Genomic DNA, 21,864 nt, shown 5'->3' with positions numbered 1-21,864 from the left:
CTTTTGTTCTTTAGAGTTTTAGTGCTTTTCTGATTTTTTAAAAAATAAATATATTTCTGAAAAGTTATGACATATTACTTATTCCTTAAAGCCACATTTTTGATGAGATAGGGAAATCATTATATATATATATATTAAGTCAAAAAATCCTGAAGATAGAAATATATGTAAACAATTACCTCAATCCTGTAAAAATTATGCACAGGAAAAAATGCAGAATGTGCCAAAATTATAATTATGATTATTTAAGTTTCTCATGTATTCCTTAATTTATTTTCTATGTTTCTACAATTAAAATATTTTATTTTTATTTTTTAATTCACACATTGTACATATATATGGAGTGTGTAGTGATGTTTCAATATATATAATGTACAGTGATCAGATCAGGAAAATAGTATGGAGATTTCTCAAAAAACTAAAAATAGAATTACCATTCAATCCAGCAATCCCACTACTGGTTATTTACCCAAAGGAATAAAAAAAACAGTATATCAAAAGGATACCTGCACTTTCATGTTTATCCCGACACTATTCACAATAGCAAAGATATAGAATCAACCTAAATTTCAATGAATGAATGAACAGATACAGAAAATGTGCTATGTATACACAATGGAATACTATTTGCCATAAAAAAGAATGAAATAATATCATTTGCAGCAACATGGATGGAACTGGAGATCATTATCTTAAGTAAAATAAACAAGGCACAAAAGGACAAATATCGCTTGTTCTTTCTTATCTGTGGGAGTTAAAAAACTTGAACCCTCGGAGGTAGAGAGTGGAAAGACAGATAACAGAGACTAAGAAAGGTGCGTCAGGGGGTAGGGGAAGGATGAAGAGAACTGGGCTAAAGGGTACAAACATATAGTAAGAGAGAAGGAATAAATTCAGTGTTTGATAGCAGAGTAGGATGACTATACTTAAAAAAAGGTATTCTACTTGGGTGATGGACACCCTAAATCCCCTGACTTGATCACTATGCATTTTATACAAGTAACAAAATTTCACACACACCTCATAAATTTGTACAAATGAAAAAAACAAATCTCTCCCTTAAAATATTTTATAATTAGAAAAATAATGCAATTGTTATTATTATTGTTAATATTATTAGTGTAAGGAAGCCCAAGGGTTGTATCCTAGCTTTGCTGCTTGGAGCTGTGTAGATAAATCTCTCAGCATTATTGAGTCTGAGGTCACCATGAGTAACACACACATGATAACAGCTGTCCTGCCTACCATGAGAAGTTGTTTTGACGATAAAATCTGTGAGATAATATACATGACGGGGCTCTATCAGTTGTAGTCAATCCACACAGGTATTAATCTTCCTAAATCAAGTTCCATTTCTGGGTTTCTCTGTATTGCTCAGTGGAACCATGATTCTTGACCATTATCTTTCTTTAGCCACCACACTCAATCACTCCTCAATTCCCTTGAAATTTCCTATTTATTTTGTGGGCTTCTGGGCAGAGACCATGAAAGAGGCAGCCTTTACTCTGGGTCTGGAGGGTGTCTAGAGATAGGGGGTTACAGAGAGAGGACATTTTGACACAATGAACACTGTGAGCAAAGTCACAGAGGTGAGTCATTCTTGGATTTTTCAAAAATTAGATTTGGTTAGAGTACAAAAGACAAGAGTAGTAGTACTCGTGGCTGTGGATGGAAAAGTAGAGTAGGCCTGGAACATGGAGGGTCTTGAATGTCAGACTAAGGAACTGAACATTCTGAAGCCCAGTGTGTTCCAACCTAGTCATTTTTGTACAATCTTCACCTTTATGCCATCTCTACATACCAACACTACAATTAGATCTTTTTTTTCAGAGTGATTCCCCTTTAAAACTTTTATGTATTTAGGTTTAATATCAATAGTTTTGTATTTTATTATAATTATTTCATATACATATGCATATAAAAGCATAACTCTGAGAATAGAAAGATGAATGTACATTCCACCTAACATGATCTCCTACGCAATCAGTGGTGGGAAGTCCGCACTTTGGGGAACACAGTGCGGACAATGGGGGTTTCTGATTGGGTGGGAGGTAACATTATAAGAGTTGCTCTTTAAAGAGAGTCATTCAGCAGTCCTGTGTCTGTGGAATGGAGAGACCGGTGGTGGTGAGGTCAGCCAGGTATGGATAGTCTAGGTGGGGGTGGTGAGGTTCTGGCCTGGGGAGGCAGAAGGGGACTGAAGAGTGGAGGTGAGATGTACTGAATCTTCCCAGTCTCCAGGAAGACCTTCCTAGAGTCGGAACTCAAACCACCAACTGTCATGTAGATTATTTAGTAAGTCAGATATTAAAGAGAATAAAATAACACACTAATATGTTTATTTTTATGTGTGTTGTTATTTATTGTATTATTTTTATTTATTTATCTCAGTAAAAAAGGAATGTTTATGTTTTTCCATTGACTCCAATCTACTGATATTTTTGAGGAATATGGCTGAAAAAGTTCGGAAGCATTAAAATTGTATGTATTTTCATTGGTTATGAGAGAGAATCTCAGGCCTGGATAGTGAGGTTGAAAATCAAGTGGGCATTTGCTGCTCACTTCTGTGGTCTTCCTCAGTCTGTTTCATTGTTCTGGTTAGCTGGAAAATAAACATCATTCTTGCCCCACTGTTGTGCAGCTGAAATGACACAAGGGATGCAACAGAGCTGGGCACATTGTAAGGTGTTATTACACATTATATACCATAAAATGAAAGGTGCTATTATTGTTATTGGCTGTCTTGGCAAAAAATTGTGTAAATGTCATTTCCTTCCAATTCCTTTTTTATTTCAAGGAATATTTTGCAGAAGAACACAGGGTGATCTGGACTTTGCACTGACATTTCCCTTGTAGGAATAGGGGGCAGAGGGGATTCCAGGAATGCCAGCCAAAAAGATAGTCTTGTCTTTTCTGAATCTCAAAGTCTAATAACTATCCATTCCTATAATTCTAAGAATGGGAGAGAAAATTAGCTCCTACTTTAAAGTTTTTTTTAACTTTGTCAAACTGGACATTTAGAATATGGAGTCAGCTGAAATATGGTAAAAAGAACCTAGGACTTGCAGAAAGATGCTCTTGGTTCAAGTCCAAGGTTGCCACTAACTAAATGATTTTGGACTTGTTTTAATGTCCTTGAGTCTTGGTTTTCCTCTGTAAAATGGAGATACTGATAGTGACCTCAGTAATGTTGATTTTAGTATCAAGTAAGATAATGTGAAAAGTGATTTTTGTTAAACACAGAGTGCTATATAGACATCATCATATCATCACCATTGTTACACTAAAAATATTTATTGAGTGCTTATTATGTTATCTTCATGTACTAACTCATTCAATCCTTATAATTAATCCCGTAACATAGATATTATTATTATCTCAATTTTCTAGAGGCGAAAACTAACACATCTGGAGGTCAAATAACTTGCCCGATGTGATGCATTAAATAGCAGATCTGGGATTTGAAGCAGGCAAACTGACTGCAAAGCCTGATCATCCTTATTCCTACAACAGTGATGTTATAATCATCTAAAAGTGTTTCAGAACCTCCAAAAATTTACTAGTAATCCATTGTCTGTTGAGAACTAATATGGAAAACATTTTTAATTAAACAATGCTTTTTTTGTACTTTTTCCACTATCTCATTTAAAATGTTTCGACTTAAACCATGTGATCAAGATGATATTCAGATAAAATTTAAAAAGAGTTTAGGTACAATTCAGCATCTATGTCAAAGAGCATTTCTGTTTCTCCCCAAACATGGTGTTGGAGAGAGCTGTTTTCTAAACTTGATACGTGACTCTATGACTTTCAGCCATTTGGCCTAAAAAGTCTCTTCTCAACTATGCAAGGTTCCTTCCCCTGTGACCATAAATACTCCTGTTGACCTCATTTGGCCAGTGATGTTAAACAGGGGAGACAGTGGCCTGCTTATTTACCACCATCTGAGAGGTCACATATATGTTTCCTCCTGACTGTACTCTCTGTCCATTAAAGTGAGGAAGAAGGGAAGATGGAACTGAAGATGAAATGACAGGTCACTGAAGCCAAGTATGCCTCATTGACAATTTTAACTAAGACTGGAGAAAATACAAGGGAAAGAGGAGACATCTGGGCTTAGATACTAATCAGTCCCTATAGTTACTCATACAATAACTGTGATTACAGTTTGCAATTACTGAGTGCTTCCTAGGAGCCATACGCTTGTGCCAACATTCTTTACACATGCTAATACTTAATTCTCCCAGCAACCCAGGATGGGGGGGGGCGGTACTGACAATCCTCAGCAATGTCTTCTGTATGGTGCTGAGACCCTGACCTGGCAGATAATGCTAACCATGGTATTAAGCACCTATTTTTCTAAGAAACATCTTGGACTTTGTGATCCTTTCCCAGATATTGGATGTCTATCCGCAAAAAGAGATGAAACTTTTTTATTTAGAAATTATGCTGGCTTGATTTTTATAAGTCTATGAAAGGGTAGGTAGAGAGTTGGCCCTCAGTTTCATAAATGGGGTAAGAGAGTTGTGATTGGATACCAGTATAGCCTTCATCCTATTTTATGCCCTCATAAAAATAATAAATCTCCCTGCATTGGCTGGTAGTGGAGTTGGGCCTCCAGATAGTAATCTACAAGGCACAGACAATAGCTCTCTGTTGTTTTCTGTAGTGTCTAAGGGACATTCACAAGCTTTGGAGCCTGGGACACGTATACGGAAGACAGGAAGCCATGTAATATCTGGATGCTTCTTGGCCTTGCATTTGGTAGGGGACACAGGGCATGTGAAACCCTCAGACCAGTCTTAATCTTTTGGTATATTGATATTTGTCTCACTGGAGTAAAACAAAAATCAAAGTACAGTCCAGACCATAAAGGAGGAAGCTCCACGTATGGCAGATCCTAGCACACATAGGGATTATTACCACTCCCTTTTAAAGCTGAGGATCCTGGGGCTTAATGCAGGTTAAGCCACTTGAATGATAAAGCCAGAACTGGAATCCAGGGTTGCCTGCTTTTAGAGCTTGCCCCTCATAACCACCACATTAGCTTGCCTCTTTGGGTCCTGCAACTTAAGTGGATAGGTCTGAATCAAATCTAAGTTCATAAATCAAATCTATAATTCCCTAAGGAGATGTGTCACTGTGTTAGTAGAGATGTTAGGTAGATAGCTAGGATCTCCAGCTCTTCTAGGGACAAGGGTGCCCTGCTTTGGTGCTGCCTTGAGTAATTGCCCCACCTGGGAAGAAGGATAAGGGTGGGCACTCTGTTCTGGTGTTGTTCCACCCTTAATCCTATCCCAAGCAACTGCTACACCTGGGGAAAGAGGGAACCCTTTACCAATCTGGGAATTCCCCAGCCTAAGCATAATAGGATTTGGAAAGTGATCTAGAGTAACTTAAGGCTAATTATTATGTCATTAGCTTAAATCTACATTGTGGTTCATCTTTCCTGCACTGCAGGTAGGGCTTTTAGAGAAGGAGCTTCCATACAGCAAATACAACCTTGAGAACACCTGTTAATCATTTGGTAACATCCCACAGCTGCTGAAAGCCCTTCCCCAGAATAGGTCAATAAAAAGAAACAACTCAAGAATTCCCAGAGAGGGAATCAGTTAGTCAGTATGTCAGTAAGTCAGCGAGTCAGCGAGTCAGTCTGTCTCTCTCTCTCTCCACTCACAGAGACAGACCTGTTTCATTTTATAATATAAAGCTACTCGTGTGAAACTGCTTCCTCCTTGTGGTCACTCCGCCACACTGGCTCTGCTTGTGATTTTTTTCCAAGCAAGGAGCCAAAGAACTAGGGTAACACTCCGCCAAGAGGCTGGACCTGACGCTCTGGTGTGTCTGGTCATTCTTCGGCCAAGAGCACACCAAGAATCAAGAGCAGACTGCTACCCTGACAGAGGTTTTAACAAAATTTATGGAAACTCAGTATTCCTCATCCCCACTAATTTATATTCATCTGGATTCATTTATTCACTCTCTTATCTATTAAACAAAGACTTATTGAGTGTCTACTGTGTACACACTATGGGACTAAGCACAACTAGGCATGAGTAAATGCAGGGAAAACATAGAATAATGAATCAGACACATTCTGCTCTTAAAAGCATACATAGAAAGTTAGAGATGTACGTAAATATCTTAAAGTGTTATGGACAAACACCACAACAGAGTTACAAATAAAGGAGTTAAGTGTATTCCAGCTGTGTGTGTGTGCGCGTGTGTGTACACCCATATGCATATATGTACATGCGTTTGGCAGTTGGATATGACTAAAGAGAGTGCTCTAAGCTTGAACAAAAATGCAGGGAAATAAAAAATTTAAAAATAACTGTAAGAAGATCAGTTTGGTTAGTGTGAAGGGCTCATAAAGAAGCAATGGAATTTGAAACTGGAACCAGAGGCAAAACATTATACTTTACATTCAAAGGAGTGATGTGATTGACTCTGTGCTTCAGTAAGAAGCATCAGGCATTACTGCAGCAAGAGGCCAGCAAACCACCGCCTGGGGGTCAAATTTGGTTCATGGTCTATTTTTCTATAGCATGAAAGTGGTTTTTATATCTTAAAGTACTGTTTAAAAATAAGCAAGCAAATGAAGAAAGGAGAGTATTTGACAGAGACTGTATCTGGCATGCAAAACCTAAAATATTTACTATTTGTCTCTTTACAGAAAAGTGTACCAACCTTTTCAGTGTACAGGATGGATTGTTGGGTGGGGGCAAATATTGGACTAGGGGGGCCAAGTTCATAGGAAATAGCAATAGTTTAGGCAAGGAAGAATGAGGGTATGAGCGAGAGTGTGGAATTTGGAAACACAAGATCTTGGAGGAAGACAAGGCTAAATATTTGTGCATTTGGGAGTTGTCTCAATTAAAATGGTAGTGGAAGTCATAATAGTGAACAAAAGAGAAAAGAACCAAGAATTGATCTTTGATAAACACCTATGTATAGAGTGGGGAGAAAGAAGAGAAACTAACAATGGAGAGAGAAAATGAATTGCAAGAGAAGTGACAAAGAAAGATTTCAAAAATTGAGAGAGTCTGACATGGACTCCATAGGAACGTAACTTTAAGAAGGAAGAGGAGGTTGACAGTGTCAGATGCTACAGAGAACTTACTGAAAAGGATACAAAGGTGATGACCTAATATCTTTGCTTCCATTTAGTCCATTAGCACATTTTGTATGTCCTTGGCTTTTCCTCACCTTAAGGTGCCCTATCCACAAGAGAATATGATTATAATGGGGTTTTACAGCTTTAGCTGCTAGAGTGTAACAGTGAAGTTTAAGTTTAGCTTCTTAAGTTGTATGTCCATTATGTCCCAGACACCAAGTTCCCTCTCACTGCCCCCAAACTACCTCTTTGCCATGTCTTCTGGTAGATATCTATATGACTGTTATGTACAGTCTGGATATTTGTGTCCCCCCAAAATTCATATCTTGAATCCCAATCATCAATGTGATGGTATTAGCAGGTGGGGCCTTGCGGGGTGATTAGGTTATGAGGGCTCTGTCCTGATGGATGCGATTAGCGCCCTTAGAAAAGAGGCTTGAGGGGGCTTGCTTTTCCCCTCCACCATATGAAGATGCACCAAGAAGGTGTCATCTATGAGAAAGTGATCTTGGATTTCCCAGCCTCCAGAACTGTGAGCAATTAATTCCTGTTGTTTATAAGCCACCCAGTATGGCATTTTGTTATAGCAGCCTGAACAGACTAGGGCAATGGTCCTTGAAAGCTTCTTGACTGATGATGTTTAAGGAAAAACCAGTTTATTTTTATTCCTATGCATCCTGAATTGATGGACCGAATAAACAGAGTTAATACTCTAGTTGCAATATTTACTTCTTGATTTTAGAATCATTACTGTCAACGAGAACCAGCTGTAACAAAATAAGTAGGAAGCTCGTGTTACCTTACCATAAAGGCTGTGAAGTGCATTACAAAAGCTGACAAGAAGTTGTCAGGAGATTAAGATGTTCAGTTAATTTTACCACACAAATTATGATCAGAAAGCTAATTTTTTTTTCTTTTTACATTCATGCTATGAATGCTCCAATAAACAATATATAACAGAACATAAGCCATCGGATGACTCCCTTATTTCGGAAACTACAAGGTGGGGTTAAGAAATAATAAATAACACCAAAAACCATATAACAATAGGGCAGGAAAATGCCAAAGTACTCTAGGTTCTGAGGTAAGAAGAATAAAATTCAGATTATTCCTTGTATTTTATAATCAAGTATTACTAAATGAAGTCATCTTGGAGAAGGCAACAAATTAGGACAAAATTGCTGGTGTTTAATTTTTATCTTCTAACATAATTAAATATGGGCTCACATTTCACCTTTACGGGAAAAGAAGTCTGGCATATGAATATTTGTGTAAGAGAAGCATAGTAGATAAGTCCATTTGACCCAGATGTAGATTTAATGGGTGGTTATTGAAATCTCTCTTTCCCTCTTTCTCTCTCTCCCTATTTCCCAGTCTCCCTCTCTCCCTCTCACCTCTTACCCCCTTCTCTTTCTTGTGCCAGCCACTGCAGGTATCTCATTTAAAATGATTGCCATTTAATCCACGTTATGATAACCACTAATCCAACAGCAGTTACACACATAATAACTCATGTCAGGGACCCTATGGGAGCAATGACGCCTAACAGCTTCCACCAATGAGCAGCTTAGACACAAGCCACCGGGGAACCTGTAAGATTATTTCATGCACTTTTCTGCTGGAAATCATAGGAGGCAATTGTGAGATGTCACAGTTGGATGTTTGCAGTAGCATATGATTTGAGCAAGTGGAAACGGCAGCAGAGAGAATGATTTTCCAGGTGAAGGGAACTATGGGAGTTTGGAAAGGCTGGCTTATCTGGCTGGGGACCAGTGTGGTAAAGGGAGGCAATGGAGAGTGTGAGGATGAAATTTCACACCACGTGCAGACTGCGGGGGGCCTAAACATCCACAATAAATAGGATGGACTTTAGTCAATAGCAAAAGGAAGTCCCTGAAACCATCTGAGCAAGAGAGGTACAAAGTCAGAAGGGGGCCTCGAGAAGACCAAGCCTGGGGCAGTGCTTAGAGTAGCTTGGAGGAGGGAGAACAAGTTTCCCTCTCGAGACCAGGTAGGAACCCATCGCAATGACCCTGGTGAAGAGAAACAAGGATCTGAACCAGGATGGTAGCACCGAAATCAAGATGGAGGAGGCCGACGTGAAAGACACCGCCAAAAGGAAATCAGAATAACTTGGCAATGATTGGTTGGTTGCAGTGCAGTGAGAAAAAGGGAAGAGCTGAAGCTTTCGAGATTGAGGAAATGAAACAAGAGTTGGAAGGGGAAGCTTTGCGGAGGTGTAGGTTTGGGGGGCACTCGAGGATATTGGAGAGGTTGATTTTGTTTCAGGACATGTTAAACTTTAAGTAACAATGGGACAACCAGGTGAGACATCCAACTGCAAGTTGCAATTACGGTTGTGGAGATTGGGAGAGAAAGGATAGGGCCAGGTGTAGAGTTTTGTGAATCATCGGTGAAGCCGATAGATGCATGATATTACCAAGAAGAAAGGGTAGTATAGTGAAATACTTAAATGAGACTCAGCAGTTGAGACTATCTTACTGAATGAATGAATGAAAAAGTTATTCAGGGTAAACAGCATAAAATACATGCAAACAGACTAAACTTATCATTTAAAAAATAGAACTTCTAATATGATATTGAAAACAAAAGCTTTATACCATTTTTAAGAAACTCACCTAACACATAGGGTAAGGAAAATTTGAAAATAGAAAAAGGAAAAAGTATGGAAATTTTCTATACTAGGAAATTATGAACTAAGAGAAGCTGATGTGAACGTATTAAGATCAGATGAACTGAAATGTAAGGAAAAGGCATTATCAGGAATAAATAAGGTCACTGAATAATGATAGAAAAATAACTCGTCAGGCGTGGTGGCTCATGCCTGTAATCCCAGCACTTTGGGAGGCCACAGTGGGAGGGTTGCTTGAGGCCAAGAGTTCAAGACCAACCTGAGCAACATAGTGAGATCCTGTCTCTACAAAAAATAGAAAAAACTAGCTGGGTGTTAGGTTGCACGCCTGTAGCCCCAGCTACTCAGGAGGTTGAGGCAGGAGGATCGCTTGAGCCCAGTAGTTGGAGGTTACAGTGAGCTATGATGATGCCACTGCACTCTAGCCCAGGCAACAGAGCAAGACCCTGTCTCAAAAAAAAAAAAAAAAAAAAAAAAAAAGGAAGAAAGAAAGAAAAGAACTCACTAGGAAATTCTGAGCCTAACAACATAATCTCGAAGTATATAAAGCAAAAATTGACAGAATTTCATGGAGAAAATAATATAATCCCCTATGGCAGGAGATTTTAAATTACTTCTCTAAAAATATGACACAAAGGAAAAAAGGACCAAGAATAAAGCTTCAGGTAGTGTTTGCATTTATGGACAAAGACAATAAGAAGGGCAAGGAAAAGAGGAAGAGAAACAGAAAAGTTGAAGGACTAGCAGAAAAACGCAGTGTCACCGAAGTTTTAGGAAGGTGGAAAAGATAAAAGCAGAACTCACTGCAGAGGGAGTAATGAAGAGGGTTACTGTTCAAGAAATGTACATTTTCTAGGGCAAGATCACAGAGGAAGTGCAAAGTGATGAGATGTGTTACTTAAGTTTAGAGACTGATCTTAGAGGAGAAGAGGGTCACGACTTCCTCTGATACCAGACAGAAGGAAAAAAAGCATTGACCAAGATACAGTCAAATGGAGGTGGAGGGGAAGAAAGTGAGGGAGTTTAAATAAGTCTTCTGTTGAGCACGAGGAGAATAAATCTCTAAGTTCAATGCAATTTCAATCCACATCCCAACAGAGTGTGTGTGTGTGTGTGTGTGCAGTTTGACAAATCTGATTTTAACATTTATATATAAGAGCAAAGGGCTAAAATAGCTGGCAATCCTGGACAATATCAAGGAATGTGACTTGCCCTGTCATACATCAGGGTTTACTGTAAAGCTATTATATACCGATTAGAAAGGTAGGGCACTGGGGCAGGACTAGACAAGTAGAGTCGGAAAGACTCATGTATGTGTGGAAACTTGACTTAGGACAGAGCTGGAGTTATGCAATGTAAGGGTGGACCATTCAGTAAGTGATACAAGGTCAGTTAGGCTCCCTAGTTCATATCATATACAAAAAAAATCAATTTGGGGTTACAGATCTAATGTGAAAGGTGAAATCAAAAACATTTTAGAAGAAAATATAGATATTGATAGCTGGGTAGGGAAGGGTTTATTAAACAAGAGGCAAGAAGAACAAAACATTGGAAAGGCTGATAAATTTAACTACAGGCATGCACTGCATAACAATGTTTTGGTCAACAATGCACCACATATACAATTGTGGAACCATGAGATTATAATACTGCCTTTTTACTGTACCTGTTCTATGTTTAGACATGTTTAGATACACAAATACTTGCCATGGTGTTCCAATTCCCTACAGTATTCAGTACGGTAACATGCTGTGCAGGTTTGTAGCTTAGGAGCAATAGGCTATACCACATAGCCTAGGTGTGCAGCAGGCTGTACCTCCTGGGTTTGTTTAAATACACTCTATGATGTTTTTGCAACAGTGAAATCACCGAACCACTCATTTCTCAGAATGTGGCCCTGTCCTTAAGCAATGCATGACTGCACATTATATTTGAGAATTTCTGTTTATTAAAGGACGCAGCCCCAAACTGAGGAAAGGTATCTATAATACATACAACCAAGTATTGGCATTTAAAATATCAGTCTATAAAAACAATAAGGGGAAGAGTGGATGTGGTTTGAAACTTGAAAAGAATATGAAAGGTTTAGAGCGACAATTGTAGGGAACAGGGTGGCTATCGACCAGAGACAAGTTCAAGGATTGCTCAGCCTTATCGAAGGCCCAGTTGAATTAGAACAAAATGACTCAGTTCTGGGAGTGATACTGAGAAGCATTAGGCACATAGAACAGAGGAACATACAGGTAAGCGAACTCAGATGAGGGGAGAGTGGAAATACATAGCGCGGACTCTCAAAAAGGCATGGGGAAAAGAAAACTACAGTTTTAAGCATTTTTTCATGTAGATTACCTCAAGCGTTTGATCTCAGGCTAGTGAATTACAGAGAAACTTAGTATCCAAGTTCAGGTTCAGTATGAATGAAATGATAGGAGCAGAGGAGACAGAACAGTTGTCTTTGGAGCAGAGAATGGATTTTAAAGCCTTGGATTTTGGAACAGCATCAGCTTTGAGTGGAGACATGATTCCCAGGTGTGACTGGGAAGGGATGGGAAGATGAACTGCACAGGGCCCTGGGAGGTCCAGCAGCTGTCAGGGGAGGACAGTGAGCTAGAGGAGTCATCAGTGTGGAAGGGGGAGGTGGTAAAGTAGGAGCAGGGCTGGTGCTGGCACCCACCACGACTTGTTCAGGGGTACACATAGCACAGGGCTTACAAGGCTGAGTCCAGCCTATCCTCCTTTACTTCAGGGTATCAAGGGCAAATGTATTGCCCCAGTCTGGGGTTGGCATGGTGATGGGGAAGCCTTCTGCAGGAGTGCTGGGAGGCAACGGGAGACAAGGGGCTGGCACTGTCCTCCAGAACGAAAAGGTTCTGTGGTTTCTATGCACACGATCAGCCTCATTGTGTGCGTAGCTACTGGGGTCCTCTTTTCCTTGATGTTCCTTATGTGCAGATCCCTCTTGAGGAGGACAAGGGTGGAGGGGCACTAAGTCCTGATCTCTTACATTTGCTCCCAAATTAATATGTTGTGGACAGTTTTTATCTCTTTAGTTTTAATTTTTGTGTGTGTGTGTGTGAAAACATGGACGGAACTTAGCTCATGGGTTGGATTTTACGGGGACATATCTTCTCAGAAGGTGACAGGTTTTGCATAAGCAGGGAAATGAGTGAATTTCTTCAAAAAACACATGAAATGTGTAGAAAGTACAGCAGTATCTTGTATGATGTCATGAGGGACTGACCCACCTACCGGGACACCACACAGGGCCCATATTTTCCATGAGGCCACACCACCCAGAGGCCCAGGTTTCACAAACTATTGATCAATATGCATCCATAGTGCAGGTCTTTATTCTGTAAGCTAATTAGGTGCTGGGATGAAAAATATGTCTCATCAGCTCTAGAAAGAACCAAATCCCTTAGCCGAACTTGGAAGTGGTGAGATTGGCCTCCTAATATTATACTCCATGCAGTTTGTAAAGGGAATAAAGAAAACTCTGAAGGATATAAGAGAAAAGAGGAACTCCACTGTGCAACGCTTTCTTGTTTTGTGTGCTGTGCTGTGCAGCCTGATGAGTGAATAGTACTGCAGCCAGGCAGTCCTAGCTAGGCTCTTCCTAGCTGTGTGTACACCTCCTCACCTCTCCTACTCTCAGTGCTGTCCCCTGCCCCTGCAAAAGGAGAAATGCAATGCCTGCCTCATGTCCACCTCATCTGTAGGGCATCTAGTACAGTCTGTGCACATAAATGGTCCCTCGGAAATGGAAACTATCATAATTACACAGTGATTATAATTTTAAAAATTTCTCATTTATTTTTGCCCAGATGTGGAGATAAGATAATGTATTGCTTGTTAAGAACACAGTTCCTTAACCTGGAGCCCGGAGTACCTCACATTTCTTGTACATAACTTGCATTATAATGCAGTTGACTTTTTCAGCAGGGCCCATGATTAAATGATATGACGATTAGGCAGAATCCCACAGAACGGTTCCATGAAATACTCAGAGAAGTTCATTCAGCTTCATTTGGTTTTATGACTTCCAACTGGTTCCTTGAATTTTGCTCCTCACTGCCTTTCTAGGAAATACAAATTTATAGCTCTGGTATGTACAGCTCTGGTTAGCTTTCTCAGTCAGCATTGGCCTCAGCACTGGAAAACCGTCAGTACTCAGAGAAAATCTCTACTGTCACATGTGGAAGCTCAGAGTTTCAGCACCTCCTTGGGTGGAGAAGCACGTGAGCATAAAGGCCATGAGCTAACCACGTCCAAGGTGGGAGGTTATCAAGTGCAGGTGGCACTTTCAGGGTTGGGAGAGGCTCTCCGGAGATGACAGCAGTCGTGGCTGTGTGCCCATGTGCTTGCTGGCTTCTTGATTTGGGGCAGCCAGACTGCGTCCCTCATCTCCACTCCTCTCATCCCAAACCTGGAAGCTGCTGGAAGGCTTCCCGCAGAGGCTGTGTGGATGCTTTCCAGAAATGAGTCCTGTCTACTCTAATCAGTTCCTCTTTTTCTAAATGTTTTGCCATCCCCGTCAGCAGCTGGGCTCACCTGACCTTTGAGAACAGTCTCCCTTGCAGAGGCCTGACGGGAACCTACCCCGAGTGGGTGATTCACTACACTGGCTTCAAGGAGACAATTTCAGAATAAAAATACCTTCCACGGAGATTAAACATCACTAGTTTTGAGTCCCAGTTCCTCATTTATTAGTCAAGTGATTCTGAGTTTCCTCATGTGTACAGTGAGGGTAATAATTATACCACTTTTGTCAGGACAGTTGCAAAGATCACACAAGTTAATATGTGTAAATATTTCGCTCCCTGCCTGGCATATTGCAAGTGCTTGTTAAATGTTAGCTCCTGTAATTTCTGTTCACCTTAACAGAGGGTGTCTGCTTATACTACGTTTGTAAGAGATTTTGCTCTGATGTAAGAAATGCTTTTTGGAGAACATGTCAGAAACTGCAGACATTTTCAGCATTCCTTGAGTACATTTCTCCATTTTCTGCCTGCACAGATGATCAGATTGCCTGGAACCTGTGTCACTAAAGATATTCTACACAAAGCACATCCGTGATTCATTACTCACAAGTGAAATGAAACCCCAAATCTAAGAGGATCAACTGAAGCATTTTCCAGGAGGAAACCTATTTTTTCTCTTCAACTCATTTGGCTGGGGCAGTCAGAGCATCTGGACGAGCTCCAAAAGGAAATGATGCTAAAACCCTGCTGCACACACTTCATTAAATCCAAGGCAGAAAAAGAGCTCCTGTCTTAGTTATTTAGGGGAGGAAATTTCTGGAGCCAGTGGAGCCTGAGGAGGGTTCAAAGCTTAGCCAGAAAGAGAAAATGGTGTGTGATTCAAGAAAATGATTGGGAATGCAAAGAGAGCCCGGTTGCCCATGAGGAATTACGTACCAATTCCTTCTTCTTCATGCACTCCATAAGAATGATGAACAGATGCTGAGCTTGGGTTCGAGTGTATGTGAAAGTCTTTTGGATAGTCACCAATAGCTGGTCCCTCAAAGATTCATTTATGAGTCTGTAATTAAAAACAATGTAAAAACCAGGTCAATCAACATCTGTTCAGTACATATTTCTGAGAAATATTATAGAACCCAAGAAAGCATTATGAGGGTTTACTTTAAATAGGAGTTACTTCTTCCCCAACTTTTCTTACAGTAGTTATTTCGAATGTGATAATTTAAAAAGCAGTGCTTTTACAAATAAATTCATTTTCATGTCTAACCTAATAAAATAGGAAGATTGGTTTAGTTTTTTTCCTCTCTTTTTCTTTTTTTTTTTTTTTTTTTTTTGAGACAGAGTCTCACTCTGTTGCCCGGGCTATAGTGAGTGCCGTGGCGTCAGTCTAGCTCACAGCAACCTCAAACTCCTGGGCTTAAGCGATCCTACTGCCTCAGCCTCCCAAATAGCTGGGACTACAGGCATGCGCCACCATGCCCGGCTAATTTTTTGTATATGTACATTTTAGTTGTCCATATAATTTCTATTTTTAATAGAGACAGGGTCTCACTCTTGCTCAGGCTGGTCTTGAACTCCTGACCTCCAGCGATCCACCCACCTCGGCCTCCCAGAGTGCTAGGATTACAAGCGTGAGCCACCGCGCCTGGCCTTTCCTCTCTTTTTCATATAGCATATGTCTAATGCTCCCTTCTTCAAGTTCTATTACAAAAAAGTGCCTTCAATTAGTCATCTGCATCTTGGTAAGAATTTGCTGTATTATTTTCCTAAAGGAGATTGAGATTGCAACATCATTTCTAATGGTGGAAATGAAAATTGTATCTCATTAGTGGATTTTTGAACATCAATAAGCAGTTAGGAATTATGTTTCCTCTAAAATCATTCCAGGTAGGTGGTAGCCTGTTTGGCCTATGAATCAGTTAATCATTTTTATGCCAAGTTTTTGCTCTGTTACAGCAAACAACAGTCTGATATATAAGGTGGTATAATATTGGCTATCTTGTTAAAAGATAGTTTTTATACTATAGGAGAATGAATGGAAACAGGGAAGGTGCATTGTACCCAATCAATGCTCAATTATGTCTTGACTATGGATTAATCACAACTAATTTTTTACTTCTCTCTCACTAGCCTGGTGAGAAGAAGTCTCCCTCTCTCCACCAGCCATCAAATGGCAGGGAAGCAAAAGTCATTTTGTTAACAGCAGATACTACTCAAGATAAAGAAGATAAAGCGCTCACAACGATCAGTAGCTAAATTACCACATTTTGCCTAGTATTTTACACTTTACAAATTGCTTTCATCATTGAAGTATCAGCAACTCCCAGATAAAATAGTAAAATAAATTGTTTTCTTGTTTGGTGCTTATGGGAAACCTACAGCCAGAAAGAACCAAATGCTTAAGGCCATGCAGCAAATAAGTGGAAGAGCCAGAACCAGAACCCAGTTCTTCTGACTCCTTGTCCAGTGCTCTTGCCACTACTTCATGCTGCAGCTTTTTACACCAAGTGCTCCATACCACTGCCTGTCTCCATCGCTGTGGCTACTTGAGCAAGCAGTTGTGAAATTTTCATCAACATGAAAGCAAGATAAATTTTATTGCTTAAAAAAAGGCAAGATGGGAGGTTTAAGAATGTCTTCATATCTGTGGTCTTCTATGCCCTGGGTTGTGTGAGGTTCACCTGAATGCACTAGATTGGATACTGTGGTAACCCTACTTTGAGGACATGGCATTCCCCTTGACAGAACTATACCGAGGATCCTGGAAGGTCACTCAGCAGGGCAGAGGATTGGGTTACCCTGTCCTCTGTCCCACTCCACCAGGAAGATCTCTATCAAGAATATACACATTTAGAAAAAGAGGACAGTCCAAATAAGGTTGGAAAAAAAATACCAGGTCCTCTCTCAAAATTAAGTTATTCTGGATGACTTTATGGCCTTAACCGTGGATCAGCCTGAAACTATTCATTCATTCATTCAAAAAAAATGCATATTGAATGTCTACTTACTACCAGACATTGGGATATGCCAGGGATTTAGGGGATAGATGAGATATACACACTCCCAGCCTTCAATGAGCTATGCACCAGTGGAGTAGAAAGGCACAAATCAGCAATTCAAATGTGATCATCTGCCGTAAAGAAGTAGAGAAGCTTGTGACAGATGAACCTAATCTAATCTAGGGGGTTCAGGGAAAACTCCTCTGAGGAAGTTTTAGCTGAGACTTGAATGAATGAGCATTGGCAGGTTGGGCGGGGGATGGGGCTGGGTAGGAGCATTCCAGCAGACAAAATGGCACAGACACGCCTAGTTTGGAGAAAATGAAAGGTCAGTGTGGCTGGAACACAGAGAGCAAATTGAAGAGGGGAACAAGATGAGGCTGCAAAGGGGGTGAGCAGGGACAAGGTCATGGGGGACTCTGAAGGTTGTGGTACAGATTTTGGGTTTATCCTCCAGGCAATGAGAAGCCATTGAAGGATTTAAGCAGGAGAGTGACATGATCTTGTTTGTGCTGCCAATTAATTTTCTTGAAGAGTGAAGACATGAGCATTCATACCTGGGCATGTGTCTACTTGACAGGTAATGCAAGTGGATGGGTCTGGAGCGTTCTGCAATATCAAGAGTACATGAATGTTGTACATGATTACCAACAGCAGGGACTCTCCTGATCAGTCATTTGATAGATCCAATCATTCATCTGCAGGTGTTCAATTTGATAACAACTCAAAATTTGTTTTCCATGGCCAACCATCTGTAATGAAATCCCAATTCCCTGAGGTCATTATCTATTTGAGGGATCTGTCTGTCACTTGTATCCAGTCTGTCACTTTGCAAAAATTGAAGATTGATGTGTAGTTTAGCTGATTGTGGCTTTCAGTGGTTAGGAGAGCTGAAAGGCACTAACAATCCCATACTTTTGAGCCCAATTTCACAACTGACTGAAGTGCAGTTTTGGCTAAATCATTTTAGCCAAAGAACAACAAGAATCATAGAATGCTAGAAATAGAATAATTCTCTAGGTTGGTGTTTTCCAAAGCGTGGGGTGCCTATCACTGATGGAACAGAGATGATTTTGGGTAGAACAAAGGTCATTTGGTTTATCCGAAGCATTAGGTTACACTCATTAAACATTAAATAACTGCTATTCCTGGTTCAGTTCTTTTCCCATCCTTCTGATTGCATCAAGAAGAAAATATCATTTTTGGTACTCTCTGCCTCTATCAGTTCCCCAACATTTGCAGATCTCTCCTTTTAACAAAGAAATAATCGTAGATATTAGGTCTCATGCCTTTGGCAGAAGGAGTTTAATAATGTTTTAAATAAAATCCCACATAACATTTGGTGTGTCTGTAGCACGTCCTGGTTTACCCTACACAATGGGCCACAAGATAATCTCATAACAATCTGTGAGGCAAGCAGGTATTAATTCTATTTTGCAGAAGAGAAAACAGTGGCCTAAGGAGGTTAAATGATTCGTGCCAAGTCACATGGCTGGATGATCTCCATGTTTGAGTTCAGCCTATTGACTTCAGTTTGTCCCATGCTGTTGCTTTTCCTGTTTGCATTCTATGTCTTTCAGTTTCCTAATCATCTGCGTTGGAGGTAGAAATTCAAGCTCATTTGTCGCAGGATAATGCTTTTCCTTCCTTTTTGTACATATAGAGAACATCGGAAGGAAATTAGACAGGTTTAGAGAGGATAAGAGGAAACTGGCAAATGAAGACAAAGGCAAAGTGCATTTTGTAGTTTGAAGAGTATGCTTGCTTCTAATTTTTGACAAGTATTTGCTCTGCTAAACTAGATATTTTCTGTTTGGTACAAAGGCTTACTCTTTCTTCTCCAAGGACCCTTTCTTATTTTGTGACCATGTTCCTTAGGATATTAGAAAGCCTACTCTCTTGAAATTATTGTTTTTCCCATTTTTTTCTGCACAACATTGGAGTGATTTAAAAATTTTGACTGTGATATTAAATCATCAGAAAAATTAGAGATATGCTCATTTTAGATTTCTTTTATGGCATTAAAATATTGATAGAAAGTTTCTTGACATCAAAACACGGACATAGTATTATGTGACGTTTTAGTTTCAGAACAGTCTTTGATAAAGTGGCCCTATTTCTGGAAACTGTTAATTTGTGGCTCCATATGGGCCATGTTATTTTTGGTACACCTCAAATTAGAGGGCTTTGTGATAGGAAGTAGAGTCACTGAAGTGAGGGAAATCTCTACTATGGCATTTGTGTCTCTATTTAAATGCTGTACTTATGATCTGGAGCTTCGTGGATGAGTCACCGAGCAATTTAAAATAGGTCAATGTTTATCCAGTGCTCAGGGTAACCAACAAAAGGCCCCACAGTTTGCTATTAGCATTCTGTTCAAATGCTGGCAATACAACCCACACATATGAATACTTTTCTCAGAATGAATTTAATTACCTGCAATATTAGAGTTTTGTTCCTAGATTTGAAAATTAGAAAATGCATTTATTCAACCTGAGAAAGCCGAAAAAAAAAACAAAGAAAAAAAAAAGAAAGAAAATGCGTTTAGAATTCAATGGGACTCTAAGGGCCAATCTTAGGTTAATGGCTTTCATGGAGAGGAGCCCTTCCTGTGACCCTCTTAGATGCTATTAGTTTGTTCAGACACAATATAAGAAAATTTGACTTGTATAAAAAATTGTTAATAATACCACAATTTGGTACTTAAAAGACATCATTTCCTACAGAATATCTAATTCTCTAAAGAAGAATAAAATTTTATCATTTGCTTGAAGCCAAAGCAAATTACTAAATGTTCTATGAAGGGCACATAAAGTTACATGTCTTGCCTGAGGTCACAGAGAATGGCATTTCTTCTTCTTTCTTTTTTTTCATACAAGTCACTACTTTGTCCAAAATGCCATGACTCTGGAGCCACAAGTAACAGCATGAGTCTTCCCAGAGAGACAGGACAGCATTGTTAGTAAAGCATGATGGCCACCAGGGCCAGGCTGTCTGGATTTAAGCTGTCACCTGTTGGCTGTGTGATCTTGTGTAAGTTTAGTCTTTATGTTGTATTTTACATATATATAAAATAGGAATTATGGTAGTACTTATATAGTAGACTGGTGATGAGTTAAGCATTATAAAGGCCTAGAAAAGTGCCTGACACATAGCAAGTCCTATGCAAGCATATACTATTATTCAAATGCAGTCCTACAATGCTTTTTAGGAAAAAGTCATAGATATATTCCTTCTCGTTAAGTAGCACGAACAGTGTTCAGGGCCTCTATGTACAATACAGAGCTCTGTCCTGGGGTTAACAGAGCTCTGCACACCTGGTGAGCCTCATGGTGCAAGGTTGGAAAAGTAATTTTCCCACTTTGGAGAGGTTAGAGACCACCAGTTCTTTCTTACGTTTGGAAAATGGAGATGTGTAGCAGATTTAGGAGGCTGAATTATAGTGGAGTCTTGTAAATATTTCATGCAGACATCTACTTGTTTTTTCACTCATTCAAAAAACAATATTGATGCCTACTGTGTGCCAAGCAACGTGCTAGGGACAGAGAGATGAATAATATTCAGTTCTAGTCTCAAGAAACTTACAGGGTTGTATGCCATATATTCTATAATCTATTAATAGATAACACATCCCAAAACACAGTTGTGTAAAACAGCATTTATCTGTTGTCTTGATGATTTTGTGGGTCAGAAATTCAGATAGGCACAGTGGGGACAACTTGTCTCTGTTCCATGATATCTCAGGCCTCAACTGGAGTGGCTGGAATGGCCAAAGAAGGCTGTCATGGCTTAACTGGGTCCATATGTCTAGGGCCTCAATTATGCTCCATGTGGCATCTTTTGGGGCTACAATGTCCAAGGTGGCTTTCTTACTCCCAATTCTTGTACCTGGCCTTGGATGGCTGAAAGGGCTGAGGGTCGGCTCACATTGCTTTCTGCTGGATAGTTATAGGGTAGATGGATTTCTTATGTGGAATCTGGCTTCTCCTAAAGTGAGGATTCCAAGAAAGAATGTTCAACAAGGCTCAGAAGTCCTAGAATGTCATTTCCTTGCATTTGATTAATCAGGCAAGTTACTAAGAGGAGCCCAGAATTAGGAGGAAGGAAAGAATAGACTTCATATCTTGATGAGAGGAAGGCGTGAATATATAGACAAAGAATATATTGATGGTGATCATTTTGGAGACAAGCACCTCCATCACATGATTCCGTTCAGATGAAACATTGCAGTGATCTTTTTCATAGTTCAGTGATGAACAGTGATTAACTGCCTTACTTTAAATTCTCTCTTTTAACAGATGATTATGAAAAACACCGTTTTCCTTAGAAGTAGTAATCTAACCACTCATAGATATCTTCAAAATATTATTACTGATTTGTGCATAGAACCTACAAATATTTTCTCCTTTTGATCCAGTTGCCTATTTACATTTATTTAGCACCTACTATGTACCAGGTATTTCATTTAGGCCTTGGCACCTGGCCAGAGCCTATTTTCCCTGGACACCATCATCACATCTTGTTCCTGTTAAATGCTGTATACAAGGGACATCGTCAGTAAAACATGTACATGCATGGGTGAGCTTTTAAGGTCCAGGTTAAGTCACCACCAAA

The 21,864-nt window shown here is 39.8% G+C and overlaps 1 protein-coding gene across 20 annotated transcripts in view; it reads right to left on the bottom strand.

The window, feature by feature from the left end:
* Positions 1-21,864, bottom strand: part of TRPM3 (transient receptor potential cation channel subfamily M member 3) — a 797,388-nt gene that overhangs the window by 174,399 nt on the left and 601,125 nt on the right. For all 20 annotated transcript variants that reach the window (XM_069476420.1, XM_069476422.1, XM_069476410.1 and 17 more), the window contains one exon: positions 15,188-15,311. In XM_069476420.1, coding sequence (XP_069332521.1) covers positions 15,188-15,311 — 124 coding nt within the window. The remainder of the gene's footprint in view (positions 1-15,187; positions 15,312-21,864) is intronic.

This window comes from Eulemur rufifrons, chromosome 7 (genome assembly GCF_041146395.1).
Source record: "Eulemur rufifrons isolate Redbay chromosome 7, OSU_ERuf_1, whole genome shotgun sequence".
Classification (NCBI taxonomy): domain Eukaryota; kingdom Metazoa; phylum Chordata; class Mammalia; order Primates; family Lemuridae; genus Eulemur; species Eulemur rufifrons.
This window is presented reverse-complemented; position numbering and strand designations above follow the sequence as displayed.